Below are 22991 nucleotides of genomic sequence, written 5' to 3' on the forward strand. Positions count from 1 at the left end.
ATTTACTGGAAAAAGCCCCAGCAAGTGAACCCCGGGGCTCTCCTGCCAGTGGGGGAAGCATGAAGGGAAGCACAGAGCAATGCAGGGTGACAGGGCTCCGGCGAGCCCGCAGGGAGGGCGGGCCAGCGCCGTGCCAAGCTGCTGGCCAGCGCCGTGCCAAGCTGCTGGCCGCCCCAGCGCCGGCTGCGGCTCCCCTGGGGATACCAGGGCTGGGGCACGTGGCATGGTTGGGCTGTGCTGGGCGATGCTCTCCCACCCGCTCTGCCTGCATCCTCCCTGCGTCCTGGCTGTCTCTGCCGCCGGCACGCTGCCCCAGCGCTGCGGGGTGTTTGCAGCACCGGGGGTGGAAGCCAGCACCCAAGGAGAAGCAGGAGCAAACAGGCTCAGGGTGGGCTCGGCCTGGCTGAGCAGGGTTAAGCACTAGAGCCAGCCGATGCGAGCCGAGAACAGGGAGGTTAGCTTAGGGTTAGCGGCGTGTTTGCGGCAAAGGAGCCAGCGGCCCCACGAGCCATCCCGCAGCCCCTCATCACACCCAGGGTCTGCATCTTACCCCCGGGTTTGAGGTTTCCAGGCTGGTGGAGCAGTGGGTCGATGGCCACACTGGGGCTGCCGTGGCCCTGTTGCCACTCGGGATGCCCACTCACCCCGACGAGCCCAAACTCTTGTGTCTCTCTGATTTTAGATCCCACTTAGCCTCCACCCCCCACTGCTCTCTGGCCATTTTCTTCCAGTTCTTATTTGGTGGCCGACTTGATCTTGTGGATAGCGTATGGGCTCGACTCCTTGGGCATCCAGATCTCCTCCCCGCCGCGGCCCTGGTGCTCCGCTCCCTCCATGGCTGCCGTCAGCTCAGGGCTGAAGATGCTGTCGGTGGCTCGGTAGGTGCGGGTGAGGCGGCGGAAGGAGGAGTCCGAGGAGCTGTCGTCGGGAAGGTCTTCGTCCTGCTCGTCCCGCAGCTTGGTCCTGCTCAGCTCCGAGTTGCTCCCCAGCTCTGGGTCTTTGAGAGCCTCCCCCACCTCCTGGAGGAAGGTCCTTTTGGGGCTGATGATGCACAGCAGGAGCATGAGGCCTCCTGAGACCCCGCAAAGAAAGTAGAGGCCAACTTTCTCTGGGACACCTGAGGGTGAAGAGCAAAGAGAGACATGAGGGTACAAAACTCCTCTGCAGCCTGCGGGGTACCAGTGCCTGGGAAACCTGCTGGGGACATGGGAGGAAGAGGAGGGGAGCAGGGATGCCCTCAGCACCCAGGCTGCAGGGACAGGAGAGACCCTGCCCCCGTGATCGTGGAAGCATCACCCAGAGCCTCATCAGCACCCACCATGTCCCAAAATGCCCTTTTCCACACGGGAAACCCCCCTCGGGAGGCAGGGTAGGCAGCACAGTGGGAGGAATCATCTCGCCAGGGATTCAAATGGGTAATTTCTCCTGGCAAGGGAGATTTTTGCCTGTGGAGACGTGTTCTCCATCAGTGCCCCTGCAGACAGGGCAGGAAGGAAGGAGACCCGGCGGGTAATTCAGCCAGTCTGAGAAGGAGGGTCTGCGGGCAGGACAGCAGCGGCACTGCGACCGCCGATGCTGCGGGACCTTGGGGCTCATTCAACCTCCGAGCTCCCGCCCTACATGGTCCCCCCCAAACCCAGCACGGGCGCTTGGTGCTCTCCTCCCTCGTGTGCCTGCTGACCCTGCCGGAGGGGTCTGGGCTCTGGCTGCCTCTGAGCCGAGCCCCGGGCTGAGCGGGGCCGTCACGGGACCTGAGCCACCCTCCCAATCCTGTCCCGCTCCCCCGGGTGCTGCGTGAGAGCCGGGGAGGCCACGTACCCCAAAGGTGGGCAAAAGCTGCCAGAGAGCTAGTAAAAATCATCCGGTCTTCCCGGAGCCTGGAGAACCTGGGCCCTTTGTACCAGCCACCTGCAGCGAACAAGGGGACGCGGGCTGAGACACGGGGTGCTCCCCAGCGCGCCGCTGCCCGGCTGCCTGCCCCTGCCTGCCTCCTTCCCCACGCCACGCTCCTTCCTTCCTGCACAAGCGCTCGTCTGCCCCTGGGGATGCTCCCCAGAGGGTCCTCCTCTCCCCTGCCCCCAGCAGACCACGTCTCTCCAGCCCCTTGGACGTGGGCACCAACCGATGGGTGGCTTCAGCCACGGGGCAGCAATGCTGGGACGGAGCTGCAGGGCTCGTGCCAGCGGCGGGTACCACGGACGCAGACGGGCCATGGAAGGGGCTTCACCTGGGCGCGGACACAATGCCACACCGCTTTTGGCATAGCCTCCCCCCACGTTACCGTGCATGTAGTCCGAGAGCACGAAGGGGTCCGAGGTGTCAGGGCCCACCTCCTCCAGCAGCTGCTTGGGCACTGCAAGGAGAGCACGTGCCGAGCATCACCACCCGCCCGTCCCCAGCAGCCCCCCGCCCTCCCCACCTGCGTGGGCACGGGGTGGGCGCAGCGGGGACGCAGCTGGTGGCCCCCATGCCCCAGCCCCGCGGGCAGCTCTCACCGCAGGTGTAGGAGACTCGCAGCTGTTTCTTTGTGCCGGGGAGGCACGGGTCCCCGAAGGTGGCCTGGTCAGCAGCCACGGTGCAGTTCCCCTTGCGGTGGCACTTCTTGGAGACCCTCCGCAGGGCGTCCGGAGCCAAGCACTCTGCAAAGACACGGTGCGTGGGCCCGCGGGCAGACCTGCCTGCCCCTGCCCACCGGGCACCAGCCAGCTGGGGCCAAGGGGCACACGTACAGCCTGACAGCATACTTGTGCCACGCTTTCTGTGTGGCTCCTGGCCCCATTTCTGGCTTGAACTGTTCCTGCGTACCTATATGGGGTCCCCCAGTGTTCAGGGCATCGCACTCCGGTTTGCCTCGCAGGAACCGTCCGTAATTTGCAGAATAAATGGCCAGGACAGATTTTGGTCGGCACTGCAGCCTCAGCTTGTCGTTCTCACACACGGTCTTGACCCGATGGTTCCCTGGGGAGTAACACCGCGGGGTGTCCCAATGCATCCCGAATCACCTGCAGCCCCCTCCTCCCTTAGCCCAGCCAAGGCTCTGGGAGCTGCCAAGGGCAGGGCTGGAGGAGGGCTGTGAGATACAGGAGCAGCTCAGACCCCCGCTGTGCCCCTGCCTGAGCAGCCGGGGATGGGGAAGAGCCCATGTAGCATTGCCCAGACCCTGCTCCACCTCACCTGGCCGGCACTTGTAGGAAGTGATGAGGTACTTGTGTGTCCCAGGGCACGGGTCTGGCCCGAAGACTTGGCTGTGCACTGAGAACTGGCACCACTGCTGGTCCTGGCACTCGGCCAGCAGCTTCTGGAGAGCAAAGCGGGGCAGACGGGAGTGTGGGTGAGGAGGCCGGGGGCTGTTCTCACCTCCTCTCCCTCGGTGCCACCACCAGGCTCAGGGAAATGGCTTCTCACCCTGCTCCGTGTGTCAGTTCCTCAATCGGCTCCTCTCCTGCACCCACACAGCTGGGTGCCAGCACGGGTCTGCCAGTGCCTGTGCCCGCAGGCCAGCACCGCGCCACGCCACGCGTGTGCAACCCCCATGCAGGCACGCGCTAACGCAGTCCCGTGCAACACCCGTGTAGGTGTGCGTGCCGACACGGCTCCGTGTGACCCCCCGTGCTCACTGACACGGCTCCGTGTGACGCCCCGTGCACCGACACGGCCCCGTGTGACCCCCCCCCTCGCCCCGTGCTCACCGACACGGCCCCGCGTGACCCCCCGCCCGCCCGCCCCACGCCCACGCCGCGGGCCCCCTGCAATGCCCCCGCGTGGCCACGAGGTGGGGCCGGGTCTCGCACCTCGGGCTGCCCGGGCAGGTCCCCGCGGGACCGGGGTGGCCTTTGCTGCTGTCCCCGCCCGCCCGGACCCGCAGGGCAGCCGTGGGCTGGCCGTGGGCTGTGGCTCTGGCATCCCCGGGGTGCTGGCCACGCTGCCAGGCTCCTCTGGCAGGGCTGCCCCACCTGGGACCTGCCGCAGAAGGTCTCGTTCACCCTGATCCCCCAAAAGTGTTCCAGGAAAAGGACCCCAAGGGTGAACCCCTACCGCAGTGTCCCTCGGGGCACGGGCAGGCTGCGCTGCCTGTAGCCACCCAGCCCGGTGAGCCGGGCAAGGAGGGGTGTGCGGCCCCGTCCCGCGGGCCCCCCGGCCCTTACCAGGTGTGCGGTGGCGGACGTGCACTCGGTGCTCTCCTGGGAGGCGTTGATGGGGCTGGGGCAGAGGTTGGGGCTGGGTACTCGACGCCCGTAGAAGGCACCGAGGATGCTGATGGTGGTCTTGCGAGGGCAGACGATGAGGAGCTGCTCCCCATCGCAGGTGTGGGCGGTGTGGTTCCTCAGCACCTTGCGCAGGTACCCTGGAAGGGGAGAGCACGGGCGGCGTCACGGAGGAGACACCGGGACCACGGCAGTGGCAGCGCTGGGGTTCCCGACAGCCGGTGACAGCGAGGACGTAGTCAAGGGTTTAGAGAAAATCAGGCTTGTTATGGAGAGACAGGGAGGGGAGAGCAAGGATGAGCCAGAGCTGATCACCCAGAGGTGATCACCGGAGCCGGGGAGAGGACAACGCTTTCTGCCACATGATGCCATGAGCTGGAAGAGAGAAGGGTCCAGCGGCTGCTGCGAGCTCCCGCTGTTGGCTGGGTCGGTGTGAGCCACCAAGTCACCGTCTGAGCCCAGCTGACCCCAGGTGTCTCTGCCGGAGAAGCCCAGTGCATCGGTGTGAGCTGTTCCCAGCCCAGAGCCTTTCCAACAGGCACTCACCTTCTCTCCCTGATTTCCCAGCGCGGGGTATTTCTCTCTTTTAATCCCACCAGTTTGTATCCCAAACCCCTTACCCTGTTGTTTCCCCTACGAGGGACAGTAGGGTGGGGCTGTCCTGCCCACCCTTTAAGGGGTTTAACATGCAGCTATCAGCTCTGACTGGCATCAGCCGTGCTGGGTGAGCGAGGAAGCTGTTTTAATAAAGCTCTGCAAGCTGCCAGGGGAGCTCTGAGCAGGCACTGGGTGCTGGAGGAGGCTGGAAAAGCTGACAAAAAGTGATGTGTAGGGCCCTGGACAGAGCAGTTTGCATCAGGCCTTTGAATAAAACAAAAGCAAAGGGGAAGCATCGTTCTGAGACTGGGAGGTGGGGAGAGGGCAACCAGTACCTGCCAGGCAGGACCCTGGGCTGCCGGGTGGGTCACAGACCCCGATCCCCAGCTGTGGGGTCCTTGGGGGGACTCACACCCCAGCTCCAGCCCAGTGCTGGGGTCCAGGGCAGGACACGCACCCTGTTCCCCAGCCCGCAGCGTGTCAAACTCCCCCAAACCAATACAAGAAGGTGGGAGCACTGGCTTCCAGCCCCACGCTTCTCCCTCTGTCCCTCTGCAAACTGGTGCCAGGCTCAGCTGCACAAAGGGCCCCTTTCTCCTTCCCTGCTGTTGCTAACCCTTCAGCATCCACGGCCAGCATCCCTCCCTGGGAGATGTCACCCACGGCCAGCATCCCTCCCCGGGAGACGACGCGGCTGGGAGCTGTCCCCATTGGAATTAACCTTTCCCCAGACACGGGCAGCTGCTGGCATTGCTCGGCTCCTTGCTCCGTGCAAGCTGGGATGAGCGAGCGGGAGGGCCACAGCCTGGCACAAGCCAGCCCTTGCTCGCTGCTCTGTGCGCTGGAGGCAAGAGGAAAGGAGAGGGTGGGAGCAGACAAGCTGCTTTAGCCGGGTCAAAGCTCCAGTGAGATGCAGAGATGCTCCTTGGAGGCCACTGAGCTGGATCAGCCCCTTGGGGTGCAGAGCCCACAAAGAGGGGGGCAGGACAAGCCCCGTCCTGCCCCTCTCCTCCGATTGTCCCATATCACAGGATGCTGGGGACCGTGAAGGGCACAGGACCCTGCCTGGGCTGCTGGCTCCATCGACTGCATCCCCCACAGCAGCAGCTGGGCTCTCGTGCAGGCTCTGGAGCCACCCGGGGCTCGACTTCTGCCTGGCACTGGCTCCGAACCCCCCGGCCCATTGGTGGGGCTGCCCAAAGCCCCCACTGCTGGGCCAGCCCTGGGCACAGAGGGCCCAGCCAAATCCTGGGGATGGTGGAGGACCCGGAGGAGGAACAGGGGGAGAAGTGGGTTTCCCCAAATCCAGCCTGCCTTGCAGCAGGCACCCTCCTCTGCTGTGGGGCTGGCGGGCAGCACCGGTGGTTTGTGTTCTAACAGGAGGCTCCGACAGCACCCCAGGGACAGGGGTTTCTCCATCACACCATTTCGGGGCAGGGAGCAATTGTGGAGGTGGTTTTTTTTGAGTGAAACCATGGCAAGGTGGCTGCTGGCAGATTTTGTGAGTGATTCCGGTCGCCGCTGACTCAGTCCCTGATGGTGCGGTCGTGCCGTTGGCTCTGCCCAGATGAAATCACATCCTCCCTGCCGCAGCCCGCCCTGCCGTCCTCGGCGCATCGTGCTGGGCTCTCGCGCCGCCCGGCCCCAGCAGCGCAGGGTGGAAGGTGCGCGTGGCTGTTTCTAGAAGATCCCTCAGAGGAACGGCGGCCCCGGGCGCCCAGCCTGCCTGCATCCGTCCTGGCTGCCCCAAGCGCTGGGGCACAAGGGATCCCACATTTCTGCCATCTATAGAGCTCACTGGCACTGCCCTGGGGAGGGGATCTGGCCCTTGCTGTGCCCTTTGGCAGGGCACCCCGCAGCCCCCCTACTCACGGGTGGGTCTGCCTGGGGACCGCAGCCCCCGGCTCCGGCCAGGGACCGGGTTGTGCTTCAGCCCATCTCTTCCCTCGCCTTCTCAGAACAGCAAAGGCTCCAGGAGAGCCCTGGTGCTCCGGGAGCCTTCAGCCCCACACACTGCCCAGCACCAAGGGCATGAGCATCGTGGCCGGAGGGGTCCCAGGAAAGCTTGGGCACTGTCTTAAGATTTGGTGGTTTGCATTTTGCCTCCACACTACCCAAGGGAGTGCAGCGGTGGTGGGGGGAGCCGCTCCCTCGCTCATGCCGGGGCTGAGGGACAAGCACGGGGTGTTTTCAGATCCCAGCCCTGCCGTGGGGATAAAAAAAACCCATTTTTTTTTGGCAAACTCCCTCTGGCCTGCTCTGGTTTGTGCCTCGCTTCAACCCCATCAACCCGGCTGTCGCCTCGCCCTCCCCTCACAGTGGCACGGTCCCCCGCATCCCTCATCACCCTGCCCGCGACCCGACTCACCGGAGAGCTCCGGGCTGGCCTCCAGCCCCACGGCCAGGCAGAGGAGGACCAGGGCTGCTGCTGGCCCCACCAGCTGGGCCATGGCGCAGCCGCTGCTGGCTCTGCTGCGTCCCACCGGGCAGCCCCCTCCGGTCCGGTCCCCGGCAGTGGCTGGCACCGGGGCTGGCAGTGCGGGGACAATGGCTCACTTCTCTGTCCTGCCAAAGCGCTGGGGCCGGGCGGGCGCCTGTGTACCCGCTCTTTGTCTGCTGCCCAGGGCGAGGGGCTGCTCCGGGCAGCTGGGGCACGCTCAGCACAGGGACACCTCCCACGGGGAGGGAGGACGTGTTTTCAGAGGCGCCCCGTGGGGTGCGTGGGTGCCGTGCCTTGGCATCGCCGTCGCTGGCAGAGAAACCGGCAGCCCCTTCGCTCCCTCCCCTGCTCCCCCCGAGCAGAGGGATGGGGCTGGCGAGGTTTCCAATGTGCCCTTGCTTTCTCACGGACACGGTGAGGCAGAAATCCGGATACGTGTGCGCCGTAATCTCCATCTCAGCAAATGTCCGGCCATTGACCGCTTGAGGAGGAAGGGAAGGGCCGCCCGCGCTGCCTCCGAGGAAGGCAAACGCCCTCCCTGCACCCAACGCCGCGGGCAGGGACCTCTCTGCTGCCGCCCTTCTGCCCCCACAGCCTCCCCAGGGCCGGGTATTGGGCACTTCAACATCCGATGAGGAGGGCACCGTGCCATCCCCGTGCCCCCCACCCTGCTGCTTCGGCTCCCGGCTTGGAGGGGACACAGCGGGCAGGAGCCGCCGGCTCTGCCTGGCCGCGGTCAGCAGGGACAGCAGCCCGGGCAGTGCCGGGGGCCAGGGTCTCTCCGCAGGCCCAGCACCGTGCGGGGAGGCAGCGGGGACCGGCACGCATGGCCGGGGGTCCGCAGGGGGAGCGGGCTGGGCGCCGAGCTCGTGCTGGGGGTGCTGCCGCGGCCCTGCTCGGCACTCACAACGCCGTTAATCCATCCCTCTCGCTCACGAGAGCGTCGGGCCGGGCTTCCTGTGCCATCAGTGGAGTTTCAAGTTCTCCAAAAGCTTCGATGGGACAGAAAGAAAAATGCCCCCCAGCCCCTCCAGTGCAGCCGCTGGCGTAAGCACCACCCTGGGCTGTGCAGCGGGACCCAGGAGAAACACCTCCCTGGGGAGCCTCCTCCGGGAGCTGCACAATCATTTCCCAGACTAATTGCCTTGGAGTGGATGCTTTTGTATCGGGGTTTCATTATTTTTGGGGAAGTCTGAGCTTACCGGAGCTGGGCGGGGGCTGAGTCAAGCCATCAGGGTCCCCGTTTTGTGCAAAGCTTGGTAGCAGCTGTGGGGTCCCGAGGTGGGAGATGTGACGCGCCCATGAGAGGAGTCAAGCCCATGGGTGCTGGGAAGCTGTCCACGCTGGGACAGCAGCCAGGGAGACCCGATGGTGAGCGCTTCCCTCCCGCCCTGGGGAGGGCGAGCTGGTCATCCTTCCTGCGGAACAGCCCCAATTCCAGGAACGGGGCCCTGGGGGGGGTCAGCCCTGAGACATCCCTTCCCTCCACCCCCCGGCTGGGCGGCTGCCAGCGGCGCGCTGGGGTTCCCCGCTGCGCCCCGACACGCTCCAGCCTCCTCGGCTGTTTTGCAATCCTTCCTGCCCCAGCTCTGGCCCTGGCAGAAGAGCCGGTGGCTGGTGGCCAGGCTGCCCCACTCGGCTGCCCTCAGCCCTCGCCCTGCTCCTGGCAACGCGGGGTGCCTGGGGTAGCCCACCCGGGGGGACCCCTGGGGCAGTGGGCAGGGAGGGGAGCAGAACCCTCCCTCCTCCAGCTGCCCATCGCGACGCAGCGGCAGGAGGGGGAAGGCAGCGGGAAGGTCAGCTCGGTTCACCCCAAAGGGACGCAGAAGTGGCCATCCCTGGGGCACGGGTGGTGGGAGGGTGGTGAAGGGGCAAGGCAAGACCAGAGCAGCACGCGGAGCGGCAGGCGAGACGCTTCCTCTGCAAACCCCCCTGCTCCAGCTGGGAGGTGACGGCAGCGGAGCCGGGGCCGCTGGGCCACCAGCCCACTGCTCGGAGGCAGCGGGGCAGCGCCTGGGCGGGTGCGATAGACTGGAAGGGGACCCGTGAACGCATCCAGATAGACCTGCGCTGAGTCACGGCTGGGAGGCCCCGCAGCTTCCCCCCTCCCCGCCGCAGGTCCCGGCGCACCCCATTGCTCCTCCCCGCTTCAAAAGGAAGGAAAGGGCGAGCCCCAGCCCTCTGCGGGGTGCGAGCGCAGCCGAGGTGCCCTGGCCGCCAGCCCTCCGACAGCCTCCCCCGCCGGTGCTCCGCAGAGGACGGACCAACTCACCCCAGCAGTGGGCGGCCAGCGGTCGGTCCCCGCGCTGCCGGGATGGAGAGCCGGCAGCACAACGCCGCCAAGGAGCCCGAGATCGAGCTGTTCGTGAAGGTGGGTGTCGCGGGGGACGGTTGCTCCTCGGCGGTTCCCTGCAGGCTCGTCCCCACCCGGGCGCAGGCGGTGGCAGTTCGTGGGTGTCTTCGCGTTTTGGGAGGCTGGAGATGGGCACCAGGTTTGGGGCCGCTGGCCATGAAGGCTGGCTAAGCGGGTGCCCAAAGGAGGGGACCAGGCACGGTGGCGCGGGGACTGGTGGGGTGTCACGCCCAGCATCCGAGAAGACGCCCTGGTCTGCGGTGGTCACGCATGCCGGGGGGACGGTGCTGCTGGAGCCGCTGTAACGAGGGAGCGGGCACACACGCACCTCTCGAAACCCAGATAAGACAAGCCCCAGCCTGGGAACGGCAAGCAGGAGGGCTGAGAGCTGCCACTTTGGCTTCTCCTGCGAGCTGGGGTTGCGAAACAGAGCGCGGAGGGCTCGGGAGCCGGCGGGGTGCCCACGCGTGGGCGGGATGGGGTGGCTTCGCAGCGCAGCCCGTGGGGATTGTTTGCTGGAAACGGGTTTTTTTTTCCCCCCGCAGTTAAGCAATTGTTTGAAAACTTCCCCTGGAACATTTTAACACTTGAGTTCAAAACATCTGCAGCGGACACACGTGGTGTAGAAAGAGGGGAGATGAAGCTGGTGGCTGGTGCCTGCGTGAGCCAGCAGCGATGCCAGCGGGGCCCTGGACACGCTGTCAAGTGACAGCGACCAGGTGATGCCTCCCTGTGCCACCACATCGGGGTTTTAAGGGCAGTTTCCCCACAGCCTCTCAGCCCCGTGGGCTTCGCTCCCCTCTGAGGGCAGCCTGGTGCCCAGAAGGACCGTGGTGCCCGGCCAGAGGCAGCGGCTGCCCCAGCGCAGTGCTGGGCACTGCCCTGTGCCTCGCTTGGGTCGTAGTTGGAAATACGTGTTGGAAAGGATTATCTGAGCCTTCATGGGAGGGATCTCCCCATCCCCTTGCCAAAATTGTGGCGGTGCTTGCTGGGCACCCAGCTTGGCTGTGCCGAATCCAGACAAGTCTGTTTTCTTGGTGAAAGTAATTGGGGTCTTGAATTCCCTTCTTAGTACCCTTTTTTCCCCAGGGTGGCTGGGGAGAGGAGGAAAACGATACATGAGGTGACTGCAATGGCGGCAGCGCAGTCAAGGGGGGTTTCAGAGGGAAGGGAAACAGAAAACAAAGCAGCAGCGTCGTCAGGACTTCCCCTGCGCCTTAACTTAGCGCGAAAAAAAAACCCTTCTGGCTTGTCTGTTAACAGACAAATTGATGCTGTGCCGCCTCCTCCTCCCAGTCAGGACCCAGTTTTACCCCGGTCACAGCAGCTCCCGGCTGCAGACGGGCACCCTCCCGTGCCACCGGCACCTCCCCTGGGCTGGGGTCTGCCCCGAGACATGGCTGCTGCTGTCACCCACCATAGCCATAAATCAGGGGGAGTTTGGTGAGGACGGGGAGCACGCAAAGCCGCTCCCACACCGCCTTCGGCTCGGTGCTGGCAGTCCCCAAAGGGCTGCCGATCGCTCACCCTGCGCTGGTCCCACTGGGAGCATCGGGGGCTCTCCCTGCCCCTCAGCCCCACGGGGCATTCAGCCACCCCAAGGCTGCTTCCCGGCCGTCGGGGTGGCTGTAGGACCCGTGGCAGGTCCTGGGGGTGCTGGGCACGCGGCAGTGCCCCAAGCACGCAGAGCCGCCCCCTCCTCCCGCGTGTTTCATGCCGTTTCACCGAGGCAAAACCACAGGAACTGCTACATAACTTCGGGGTTTTGATGCCTCGTGCAGCCTCGGGAGGCCTCACAGAGCTGGGGCTGAAAACCTGCACCTCCCTGGGGGTGCTGCGCCAGCCCACGCTGGGCTTACCCAGCATCCAGAGGGGAAAAGAGCGGGGAAAGTCAGTCTGGGGGGGCCGCAGGCTCCACACCCCTGCCCCGTCCCAGGGGGAGCAGGCGGCTCACTCCGGAGAGGGAAGTGAAGAGCCGTGACTTCCCCGCCTGCTGCTCGGCTTCTGCTGGGGAGGAACGCGAGTGGCTACGGGTCTGCTCAGACCCAGTTCTCCAGAGCTCCCCTGGCTCCTGGGGGGCTGTCCCCACGGCCATGGGGGTGCCAGCGGGGCTGCCTCAGAGCCCCGTGCCCCTGGCAGTGCCCGAGCGCTGGCGGGGCTGCCCTCTGCTTCCTCCAGATAAAGATTTGGCTCTGAGCATCCCAGGATCTGCCTGGCTTAGTATTTTTTTTTTTTTTTCTCCCTGCAGAGGCCACCCTGATTTTCCTTTCACTCTGGTCCAAAATTCCCCACCTCTATTTTTAAAAGACAAGGGGAAAACCAGCCTGAGCTGCTCAGAGACTGGAGCTACAGGACAAGCACAGAGAAGCCTGGAGCAGGCGAGCACAGCCTGAGCCCAGAGCCACCCCGGGGAGGGACGCCCCAGCCACCCAACCGTCCCCTCCAGCTCCACCGCTGCCCCTCGTGTGGCTCCACCACTGCCCCTCGCTGCCTTGGCTCCCCCACAACAGCTCCTGTGGGGACAGGATAAATTGCAACGAAACCCTCTTGCTCCCAGCCCCATGCTGGGCGAGGAAAGCGAAGGGGAGCGCGGCTGCCCTTCCTCTGCCACCAGCAAGGGCCGTCTCAGGAGGGCAGGGAGGAAAGCGTCAGCCCTCGTGCTGGGCAGCCACAAAAAGCACCTTCTGAGCTGTCGGCGTGGGAGACGCTCCAGAGGATGGCATTGATGTGGCGATGGAGAGGGGACGGGGAGCAGAGGTGCCCCGCTCTCCTGCCGATGGGTAGCCCTCGTGGCTGTTTGCTGACTCTCCTCTCCAGCTCCCCCACAGCACACCCGATACACCATTTTATCCATTACCAAAGCAGCCTGATTTATTAGATTATTAGAAGCCAACACGGGACGCTCCCAAGTGGCAGCTGCCCAGGAGCATTTCTCATTAACAGCCAGCAAAAAGCCTCACGTGTGAGTTCAGCTTCGCTCCTGGGTATATCCCAGGGAATCAATACATTTCTCAGTTCCCATTTCCTTTCTCAGGAGCATCATTTCACAACAGCTGAACATAGGAAATACCAGTTAAAAGTGATTTTCATTCCTGTGGAAGGACTAAAAGGTGTTGGTGTAGTGGAAAAGCAGACCACCCCCTCCAGCTGCCCGCTCAGAGTGCCGGGGCTTTGTTTTGATCAGTTTACCATCTCCCTTAGGGTGAGTTTGGGGCTGGTATATCTCTCCTCAGGTTTCTGGGCACAGGTAGATACAGACAGGTGACCTGTAGCACTTACCTCCAGCCCAGGACAGCCAGGCACAGGTCTCTGCATCTTCTGCTAATGAAGCATCCTCAGGCGTCCTGTCTTTGGGGCCGCGGTGAGGTGCGAGCTCTGGAGCCACCTCCAGCTGCCCACCCTGGATGTTACTGCTGCTCCTTGACATCTGCACCCCAGATCCTCCCACATCTCGTCACCATCCTGCGTAGCCTCTGCACTTCAGCTCACCAGCTGATACCAAAGCTGAGCACAGAGCTGGGGGGCACGAGCTGTCCCTCCAGGGCTCACCCCCAACATGAGCAGCATCCCTCCATGAAGGACCTGGTGTGAGCCATGCTGCTCCTCCCTGCCACACGCGCCCAGGACCACAGTTCAGGCAGCTGAGGAACCAGTTAATTCTCTTACAGTCGAGTTTCCTGTGAGCCATTTTACCTCTCATATCGCAGCACAGCTTCCCCCTCTGAGCAGCATCCGCACCAGCTTTCACTCACTGGGGGAATCTGCCCCGTTCCCCTTGGCCACGCTCCTTATAAAGGGTTTCAGCCCTTTTTGCAAAGGGTATTTTCAGCTGCTACATGACAAGGAAATGGGCTTCACTCCACCTTGGGATGGCTGAATGGGCGTCAGCTGGGGGAGACCCTGGTGAGGGAGCTCTGGTGGGACTCAAGCAGGTTGTCCAAGCTCCTCAGTTTCTCGTGTCCCCGCTGCTGTTTGACCCCGTCCCAGTCACAGAGCAGCCCCCCAAGTGCTGAGGCGCCGCAGCTGTGTCCGTGCCGAGGGGGCGACAGGGACTGTCTGCGCAGGATCGAAGCTTTGGGGGCTGACACGCGGCTCTGCTCCCCCCCGATGCTGCAGATCCACCTCTGCACAGCCCCGCCGCCCCCAGCCCCTTCTCCTCCCTGAGGCCCAGGGGGCTGCTTGGGTGGTTCTTGGCCACCATCAGCCCGGGGAAGTCATGCCTGGGTGCGTTACTGCGCACAAAACCGGAGGCAGACACTAACAGCACACGAAAACAAACGGCTCTTTTCCTGGCAAACATGAGCACATTTCCCTTCTCGCCGCACTCTCCTGCCCTCCCAGCCAAGGGACCCTCCCTTCCTCCCCGTCCATCAGCAATCGCCCTCAGCCTCCTTCCCCTGCCTCCTCCTCCTCTTCCTCCCAGCTTTATCTCACATTTCTGGGAAGGATCCGACCTCGGGCATCCTGAGGACGCTCTCCGATGCTTCCCAGGGCCACGGCTCAGGGAGGGGGTCCTACAGCTGAGCCCCTGCGGCTCCAATGCTCGCCACCCCCAGGAACCCTGTCTGGGCTGGGTGAGCCCGGCCGATGGGTTAAGTCCTTGTTTCTCTGCTTTCCCGCAGGCTGGTCTGGATGGAGAAAACATCGGGAACTGCCCCTTCTGCCAGCGCCTCTTCATGGTGCTGTGGCTCAAAGGGGTCAAGTTCAACGTCACCACGGTGGACATGACCAGGTGAGACGGCACCATGGCCCAGCCCTGTGCTGGCAGTGGGGTGAGACACCCCAGGCTCGGCTCCCCCCATCGCCCACACCGCTGCCAGAGTGCCACCGCGAGAGGGACGGGGTGACAGTCCCGGTGACAGTCCCTGCCGTCACACTGCCCGTCACACCGTGGGGTGCAGGGAGGGCCAGCACAGAGCTCCAGCCACGTGCCAACGTGGGCACGGGGACCCCGTTCTGCCGGGTGTGGGTACGAGCCCGATGCCACACAGGGCAGACCGAGGGCTGAGGGGCACCTCTCAGCACCCAGACCCAGTACAGCGTGCGAGCGGGGGTGCTCCCGGTCCTGCGCCCCCTCCCACACACCCACCGCAGCCTTGGCCGTCGCCCCGGGGGGGCTGTCGGGTGCAGCCGGGCTGCAGGCGCTGAGCCCACTTATTTCCTCCACCCCAGGAAACCCGAGGAGCTGAAAGACTTAGCGCCGGGCACCAACCCGCCCTTCTTGCTGTTCAACAAGGAGCTGAAAACAGACTTCATAAAGATCGAGGAGTTCCTGGAGCAGACCCTGGGCCCACCCGGGTAATTGCAAGCTCGCTCCTTCCCCGCTCAGGGCCGCAGCGTTGCGTAGTGCTCGGCAGATTGGGAAACCGAGGCAGGGTGCTGGGAGGTGCCTGAGAGCAGCTCGGGGAGGGGGCTGTCTCCCCACGCAGCACCCTGGGCCGTGCTCTGCAGGGCCAGGGGCTGCGATGCCGAGGGGCTGCGTCCCCCGGGGAAGGCAGCGGGTCGGGCTGTGAGGGGACGGGAACGGGCTGGGATGGAAAACAATGGGAGGAAACGCAGCGGTGCCTTGGTACAGGCAGGGCTGGGGGACGGGGAGAGCGGGGACATCACTGCAGGCGTGGGGACCGCCCGGGAGCTGGGGGGTTTGCAGCTGGCCGTGGCAGTTGGTGTCGAGGCAGAGGGGGAACGCGAGCCCCCCGTTGCCCACCCGTATCTGCTGCGCTTGGCTGAGCGAAGGCAGCCGCCCTCGCTCGAAGGCAGCGGCGCAGCTGGCCCCGGGGCTGCCCCCCCGGGCCCCCCGTGCTCTCGCAGGGCGCTGCCCGCAGCCGCCGAGCCAGCCCGGTGCCCTCCCACCCCGTGCAGAAGAGGAAGCTTCATGTGCCTCGTCATCCGCCTCCCCGACGTGTCTGCCCTTGCAGCACAGCAAACGGGAGCCTGTCCCCGAGGGAGTCACGGGAGCTTCTGCCCCCCCAGAGCCCTCCGGGTGTGCCTGCGGGCACAGCTCTGCCCAGGGCGCTGCTGCCACCAGCGTCCCCAAACCTTGGCGTTTCTGCCCTGTGACTTTCCCCTGGCAAACACCCGAGACGATGCAGCTCCCAGGGCGGCGGCTCCGGTCCTTTAAAACATCACTGTTCACCCACAACCTGCTGAGCATCACCCACCACCTGCTGAGCATCACCCACCTCCCTCAGAACCAGCCCTGGGCACCTCAGCCCAGGAGATAATGCAGCTGAGGACCACGCAGCTGAATCTCTGCCTCCATCCTCGCCTGCGCTGACACGAGTGTCTCTTTAAAGGTATCCACGCCTGAGCCCCAAGTACAAGGAGTCCTTCGACGTGGGGAGCGACATCTTTGCCAAGTTCTCAGCATACATCAAGAACCCACGGAAGGAAGCAAATATCAGTGAGAAATGCGGGTGGGGGCTGTAGGGCTGCGACCTGCCAGGCTGGGCCGGGGGGAGATGCTTTTGTCTGCGGGCAGATCCTGCTGCGGGGTCAGGCTCCTGCTGCCTTCCCCAGCAAAGCCTCCTCGGCGGCGGAGGAGCGGGCAGGAGGGGTGAAGGCAGCCCTCTGCTCCCCGGGCCAATGGGTCCTGGAGGGGAGCACGGGGTGATGCCCTTGGGGTCCCTGGGAGCAGAGGCTCTGGCCGGGGTCCGGTGCTGTGCACCACCGGTGTGTCCCTGAGGGCTTTGTCCCCGTATGCAAAGCCCCGAGAGGTTCAGCCGCCCTGGCACAGCCCCGGGCACCGGGCTAACGGCACTTGTTTCCCTGCCCACCCAGACTTCGAGAAGGCTCTGCTGCGGGAGTTTCATCGGCTGGATGTCTACCTAAACACCCCTCTGCCTGAGGAGATCGACCAGGACAGCGTGGAGGACATCACCGTCTCCAAGAGGAAATTCCTGGATGGCGACCACCTGACGCTGGCGGACTGCAACCTCCTGCCCAAGCTGCACATCATCAAGGTACCGGCACCGGCTCCCAGGGCCGGGGGGGGGCACCCACTCCAGGAGAGGGTGACAGGGCGGGGTGATGAAACAGGGGGCTGGAGGTCCCGTATTTGTCCCCCCCGCCAAGCCAGAGCGCAAACCTTCCCCATGTCTGGCAGGTCTCAGCCTTGTCCTCCTCTCCTCTCTAGATCGCAGCCAAAAAGTACCGTGACTTCGAGATCCCAGCGGACATGACGGGCGTCTGGCGCTACCTCAACAACGCCTACACCTGCGACGAGTTCAGCCACACGTGTCCTGCCGACGAGGAGATAGAGCACACCTACGCCAGCGTCGCCAGGAAGATGACCTAGCCCGGCTGCGGGACGCGCAGCAGCCCTGCCCCGGCCGAGCCCTCTGCCTCCGCCGTCCTGGCACAACCGGACCCTGGCCGAGGGAGGGACTGGAGGGGGTTATGGCACCGCTACTCCCCACCTTTCAGATATAGCGCCTTGCTTCACAGCCCCCCGCTGCTCCCTCCTCCCGCTCCGCCGCTGGCTGCAGCCCCCGAGCACCGTCAGTGCCCACCTCGTGTGCGGACCGTTCCTGCGTGGCTGCGGTGGCAACTGCACCCCTGCTCCCCAAGAACGGATCTCGCAGCCTGTGACCACGCGTCAGGGGAAACGCTGAGTGTGACCCTCCCGCAGCGGCACTTTGGTGGGAGGGATGAGACCCCCGAACGGCTGGGCCAGCCCTGCCGCCCCCCCGCTGCTGGAGCCGCTCTGCTCTGCCAGCCCTGCGTGGTCCCGGCCATCCCGCACGCTCGGGAAGAGGCGTCCCGGGACCCCAGCGCATCGCCTGGGCTCGAGCCTTTTGAGTTCGCCCGGTTGCCCAGCACAGCACCCCGCAGCCTGCGTTTGGGCGAGCCCTCCCCTCCACCAAGGCGCCCAGGCTCCGTCTGAAGGCACCGAAAGGCTCTGCCCCCGGTAGTTTATCGCAGTGACAAATTGCTCTCGCTGCTGGAGAGTTGTAACATGGGTCCAGCTCCCCATTAGACAGGGGGCAGGAAGATGGTGGGGATGACGCTGTGGGCAGGGAAGGAGGGGTGCAGGGACTCACGAAGGGCTGAGGATGGAGGGCTGAGGATCAGGGCGTCCCTCCCACGTGTGCCAGCACCCAGGGCCACGTGCTGCTGGCTGCAAGGTCCCGCCTGGCTCCTGTGAGCTGAGAAACCCCTCCCTGCCTTGCAGGACGCTGTGGGAGGCACAGCCATGTGCAGCCCCAGCTCCGCTGCCCCATCCCTGGTCCCCACCAACACTGGGAGAGGGAGGCATGGGGTAGGGCATCTGTCTGGTTTCCACATCCCGTCACAGGACAGCCTACGAGAGCAGCCAAGAGCTGCTTTGCGAAGCGCTGTCTGTCAGAGATAGGTGGGCAGGCTGGGCGCTCCCTGGCTCAGCGGGCGCCTTCCCATCCAGTGCCGCTGCTGCGAGAGGAGTCAAAGCCGCTCTGCAGAGCCACAACAACCCATCCTCCCCCATCGCATACCCCCAGCTCCCCCAAGGGCTCCTGCCGGGGCCGGTGAGTTCAGCCAGCCCTCCCCAGCCAGCCCCGCAGGCGAAAAAAATACTGTACAGTGAGCGTGGGGGGTCCTGCGGGACACGGCGACAGCAGAGCCCCCAGCCCTCACTGCCATCCCCTCTTTGCACTAAACGATGTGTCCTCGCAAGCCTGCTTCTGAGAGCACCGGGTTTGGGGACTGGGTTTGTTATTAACGGGTTTGGGTTTGTTTGGGTTTTTTAAACTAAGAACAGCAATAAACTCTATTTTAATACGCCTTGCTTGTGTAGTGTCAGCGCACGGGCCAGGGCCACCAGGTGTGGGGGGTGGAGGGGGCTTCCCCACCGTGGGAACCCTTTTGAGAATTAGCACAAGTGAAGCTGTAGCTCCCCCGTCTCTGAGGAAAGGGATGCTCTTAGGTCACCACAAAAACAAGCGTTAGGCACACGGCTACACTAAGGCAAGAAGTCCCTTGCTGTCTGACCGTGTTTAACTGGAAACCAGCTGGTGCTCCAGGGGCTTTCCAGCATCTCACCCTTTCACCCATCCTTCCTCCAGCGCCTGCCTGCGCACAGCCCCCAGGATGCTCCCACCAAGCGCCGGGAGCTGAGCAATCCCTTGGCCTTGTATTTCCTTTGCCTCAGACACGTGGCCAAGCTCCCAAAGCTCTGGAAGTCCCCGTGAGTCAGCCAGGCGACAAGAGCAGCCCCTGTGCCTGCGCGTCTCCCAGACGCACCAGGCAGCGTGCCGTGCCGGGGGCCGGATCGCAGGGCTGGGGTCACGCTGTCCTGCAGGGCTCCAGTTCTGCCCCAGTGACTTTTTCTGCAGCATCAGGAAGCCCAGAGTGTCTAAACTGGTGCTGACCCCGCTGGTCGGTACCGGCACATATGGACCAGGACCACAGGGTGGATGCGAAGGGGTGTCATCGGCCCCCAGCCCAGCAGACGGTGGCTGTGGGCGCTGACCTGCACCAGTGAGGCACGGCAGGGCACCGCCGCAGCGAAGTCCCCAGCACACAGTGCAGCTGGCCGGCGTCACAGCGCCGGCTCTTGCGGCTCTTGGGGAGGCTCGTACCAGCCCTGTGACCGTGAGCAGAGCTCACCCCATTCCGGACCATGCCGGGCCACCCAGCGCGCACTGCTCGCTCTGCACGTGAGCTGCAATTCCCTCACTTCCTCGTACGGTGTCAGAACATTATAGAGTGTGGCGGGATGCTTTGTCTGCCCCAGGCTGGCTGATTCCCAGGGCAATGATTTCTGTCATCCCATCCCTGTTTTCCAGCTGCTCCCACCCCCGGGATGCCATGTTTCATGCCATATAATGAGAAATCCTGGAGGCAGGATCATCACCCCTGCTGTCAGGACACGGGCAGGAAGCACGGCCTGGGGAGAAGGCGGGGAGACCCCCTCCAACATCGTGTGAGCATCACCCAAGATGGTGTGTGCCCAGCTCAGAGGGCAGCTCTGCCTGGGCCATCACAAGGGCACCCAGCACGGGGCCGCTGGCTGGCACGGCCCCGCTCAGCAAGCCTGGGGGCCCGCAGTCCAGGTCCCTTGCCAGGTACACAGGCACATGCCAGACCTCTTGGAGTGGCTGCAAGGATTCGAGGTGGCTCGGGCTGTCCCCGGGCGCGGGCAGGACAGAGAGCGGGCAGAGCAGGGTGGGCACAGGGCCGGGGCAGACCCGGGGGGGGCTGCAGCCCAAGGTGCTGCTCTCTGCACCTCCACCTCCCACGTTCTCGAAGGCAAATAGGGATCTTCCTTCGTTCTGGCAGCCGGCAAAACGTTAGAGCTTCGTTTTCCACTGTCATTTCAGGAGCCGCCGTCTCCCTCGTGTTTGTTGGGCGCTTGATTTTCTGTGTGGCAGCTGCAAAAGTCCCGTTAGCCCCCGCACAGCAATTTTCCACTATCCAATACTTTTACAGGCTGGCAGCTGAGCTCTCTGAGAATTAGTAATAAGAAATACCCTCTCGCATAGTCCCAATACTGCTATTTCTAACAAAGAGCTGGTTTTGACTGCGTTCCCGTTGCTGCTTTGATCTGGCACTGGCAGAGGCTGAAAACACTGACGGCACGGAGGGCAGCCGGGACCGAGCCTATCGGTCACGGTGAGTCAGAGCTCTCACAAACCTCTGCACCAAACGCCTCCGGGCACCGTGCCGGGGCCGTGGGCCCGAGGCCAGCACGGGAAATGGCAGTCGAGCTCCGAGGCGGTGGGTGCTGCGGGGCTGGATGTGTCAGGACCCACCTCTGGCTGCAGCGGGAGGGGGGACCCTGCGAGCACAGGGTGGCAGCTGGGTGAGTGCGCACGCTGGAGCCCTGCGGCAGCGATGGAGGGACCTGGCCGGGCACCCTGCTGCGTGGGCTTGGCGGGGGCTGGGGGCCAGCCCTGGGCCCAGCGGCATCCTCCAGTGCAGCCCTGTCCTCCAGTGCGGCCCCGTCCTGCCCAGTGCGAACGCCAGGCCAGGGAGAGCGGAGCAGGGTGCGATGCAGACATGCTTCACCCAGGCCCCGAGCTGCGTATGGCGGTGGCAAGTCTCCGTTGGGGCACGCCAGGACCTCACCCAGCATCGCACCTTCTTGCTGTGGCTCTGCAGAGCCCCGCTCGCACCTCTGAGGTGAAGCAGAAAACCCCTCTCACATCCACACGGAAACTTCAGCTGCTGAAATGCCATCTCGAAATGTCACGAGCCTTTCACCTTTTTCCACTCCGCAGGAACATCTGTTTCATACAGAGCGGGGACGTCTCAGCTGCTTCAACCACCCCCTGGGCCGGGGTGAGTAACTCCTCGATCACCCGCGGGGATCCCAGCACCTGCCAAAAGCTCAGGAAAGGACTGGTTTTCTTTTGATCTTTAAAGCCCTGGCAGGCTGTTACCAAAGCACTGGCTGTGCCCCGGCGTGAGCCCAGCACCCACCAAGGTGGCTGTGGGAGCCGCTTCAGTCCCCTCCCAGCAAACCGCCCCGGGCTCGGCGGGTGCAGCCCGGGCTGGACGCACGGCGCACGCGCTTTGCTTGGCCTGGAGGACCTCAGGCTTGGGCTGCGGCTCCTTCCCAGAGCCCCACGGCACAAACAGCAAGGCAGCTTTGACTGAAGCTCCTGTTGAATGGCTCCTCACAAACACCCTGCCACCAGGCAGGGGCCTTCAGGGGCGCTGGTGGAGCTGGGGGCCCCATTGGCCGTGCTGGGGATGGGGCTGTCAGTCAAACAGGGCCCCACATGTGTAGGGTCCCACTGTGACCCTGAGACACACCGGAGGCTATGCAGCACAGAGGGGATGGTGACCAAACGCCACGATGAACGATGGGAGAGAGCAAGCCCTTGTCACCTCTGTTCACTCCTAAACAGCCAAACCTTCCCACGACCAAGGACAGCCCAGGACTGCTGCAGGATGCTCGGAGTTGTGCGCCTCCACCTTCAGAAGTTATCAAGGCCAGACTGGAAAAGACCTGATGAACCTCATCTGGCCTCAGGTTGCTGACCCTCCTCTAAGCAGGAGGAGATTGCTCCCAAGGCTCCCTTCCAACCTTGACCTGCTGTGTGGGGACACGGCACCGCTCTTACAGAGATCGTTGCCTGCCAAAAAAGCTTTTCACACAGAATCACACAGAATCAACTCGGTTGGAAGAGCCCTCTGGGATCATCGAGTCCAACCGTTGCCCTGACACCACCATGGCAACTAGACCACGGCACTAAGTGCCATGTCCAGGCTTTTCTTAAACACCTCCAGAGATGGTGACTCCACCACCTCCCTGGGCAGCCCCTTCCAATGGCTAATGACCCTTGCTGAGAAGAAATGCTTCCTAATGTCCAACCTGAACCTCCCCTGGTGAAGCTTGAGGCTGTGTCCTCTTGTCCTATCACTAGGTGCCTGGGAGAAGAGGCCGACTCCCACTGCGCTACAACCTCCCTTCAGGTAGTTGTAGACTGCACTAAGGTCACCTCTGAGCTTCCTCTTCTCCAGGCTAAACACCCCCAGCTCCCTCAGCCGTTCCTCGTAGGTCAGAAAAGGAACTTTTTGTCCCCTCTGTCCCCTCCACCAGATGCCTGGGTGCTGGACAACAGTTTCTCACCTGTTCCCAAATCTGGCTCAAATCTCACGAGTCCGGGAGCCTGGATTTGTCCCCCAGAGCAGAAACCCACCGAGCTGAGCCCACTGGAAAGCACACCGCCGCCCAACCCTGGGGGGAGAGGGTTTCCTCTCATCCCCGTGGCTGCAGGCACAGCCTCACAAACACACCCCGCAGGGACGACTGCAGGGCAGGGCTCCCCAGAGGTGAATTGCCCCAGTGCTGGTAGAAGGAACGACAAAACCATCCAGCGGTTGCTGAAGAAACAGCTTTTTCCCACATGACAGCAACACGCAGACCAGCTGCGGGTGCGCTTTTCTCCCAGGGAAACCCCAAGCTTTCCCAGCAGGATGCTGCTCTGGTAGTGCTGGTTCTGCAACACAGAAAGAATAAGCACAGACGCCAGTTTTCCTTAATAAATTAGTGTTATCTAAAAAACAGCTCCAGTGCACCATCAGTATTTCCAAAGTAAAAAAAAAAAAAAAAAATCTCCTCTTTCATTAAAGAGGTTTATGTGTATGTATGGGTGTTAGTATATACACTGTACACACACCCACATACAGATGGATAAATAGATTTTGGGGCTTCACCTTTGGTGTGTTTTCCTTACGCTTTTGTTCAAGAGCACCAAAACCGCAGAGGGAAGCTCCGAAGGTGCCGGTCTCGCCCGTCCGTGGCAGCCCTGCCCGGAGCGTGCCCGTGCCCGCCTGCGCGGGAGCCTGCCCCGCTCCTGTCCCCAGCACGGTGCGGGCAGGTCCGAGCAGGGACCGGGGCGGCACCTCGAGCTCTGCTGGGTGCTGTGACCTGGGTGCCGGGAGTGCCCGGCATGCCCCCGCCTGCTCG

At 63.8% G+C, this 22991-nt stretch overlaps 2 protein-coding genes across 3 annotated transcripts; one reads left to right on the forward strand and one right to left on the reverse strand.

The window, feature by feature from the left end:
* Positions 1-7637, reverse strand: LOC137674527 (protein eva-1 homolog C-like). 2 transcript variants are annotated; one of them, XM_068419968.1, is made up of 8 exons: positions 7171-7637; positions 4146-4345; positions 3175-3298; positions 2806-2958; positions 2496-2639; positions 2282-2353; positions 1819-1908; positions 1-1117 (listed from the first exon to the last, which is right to left on the reverse strand). In XM_068419968.1, exons 1-8 carry the CDS (start codon positions 7250-7252, stop codon positions 735-737), a joined length of 1248 nt encoding a protein of 415 aa, XP_068276069.1. In that variant the 5' UTR covers positions 7253-7637; the 3' UTR covers positions 1-734. The 2 variants fall into 2 exon arrangements, with proteins under 2 accessions (XP_068276069.1, XP_068276070.1); XM_068419969.1 differs by lacking the exon at positions 1819-1908.
* A 1817-nt stretch (positions 7638-9454) lies between these two features.
* Positions 9455-18355, forward strand: LOC137674498 (chloride intracellular channel protein 2-like). Its single transcript, XM_068419894.1, has 6 exons — positions 9455-9613; positions 14218-14327; positions 14768-14893; positions 15892-15998; positions 16376-16557; positions 16731-18355. Exons 1-6 carry the CDS (start codon positions 9557-9559, stop codon positions 16890-16892), a joined length of 744 nt encoding a protein of 247 aa, XP_068275995.1. The 5' UTR covers positions 9455-9556; the 3' UTR covers positions 16893-18355.
* Positions 18356-22991: the final 4636 nt, after the last annotated feature.

This window comes from Nyctibius grandis, chromosome 29 (assembly GCF_013368605.1).
Source record: "Nyctibius grandis isolate bNycGra1 chromosome 29, bNycGra1.pri, whole genome shotgun sequence".
Classification (NCBI taxonomy): Eukaryota; Metazoa; Chordata; class Aves; order Nyctibiiformes; family Nyctibiidae; genus Nyctibius; species Nyctibius grandis.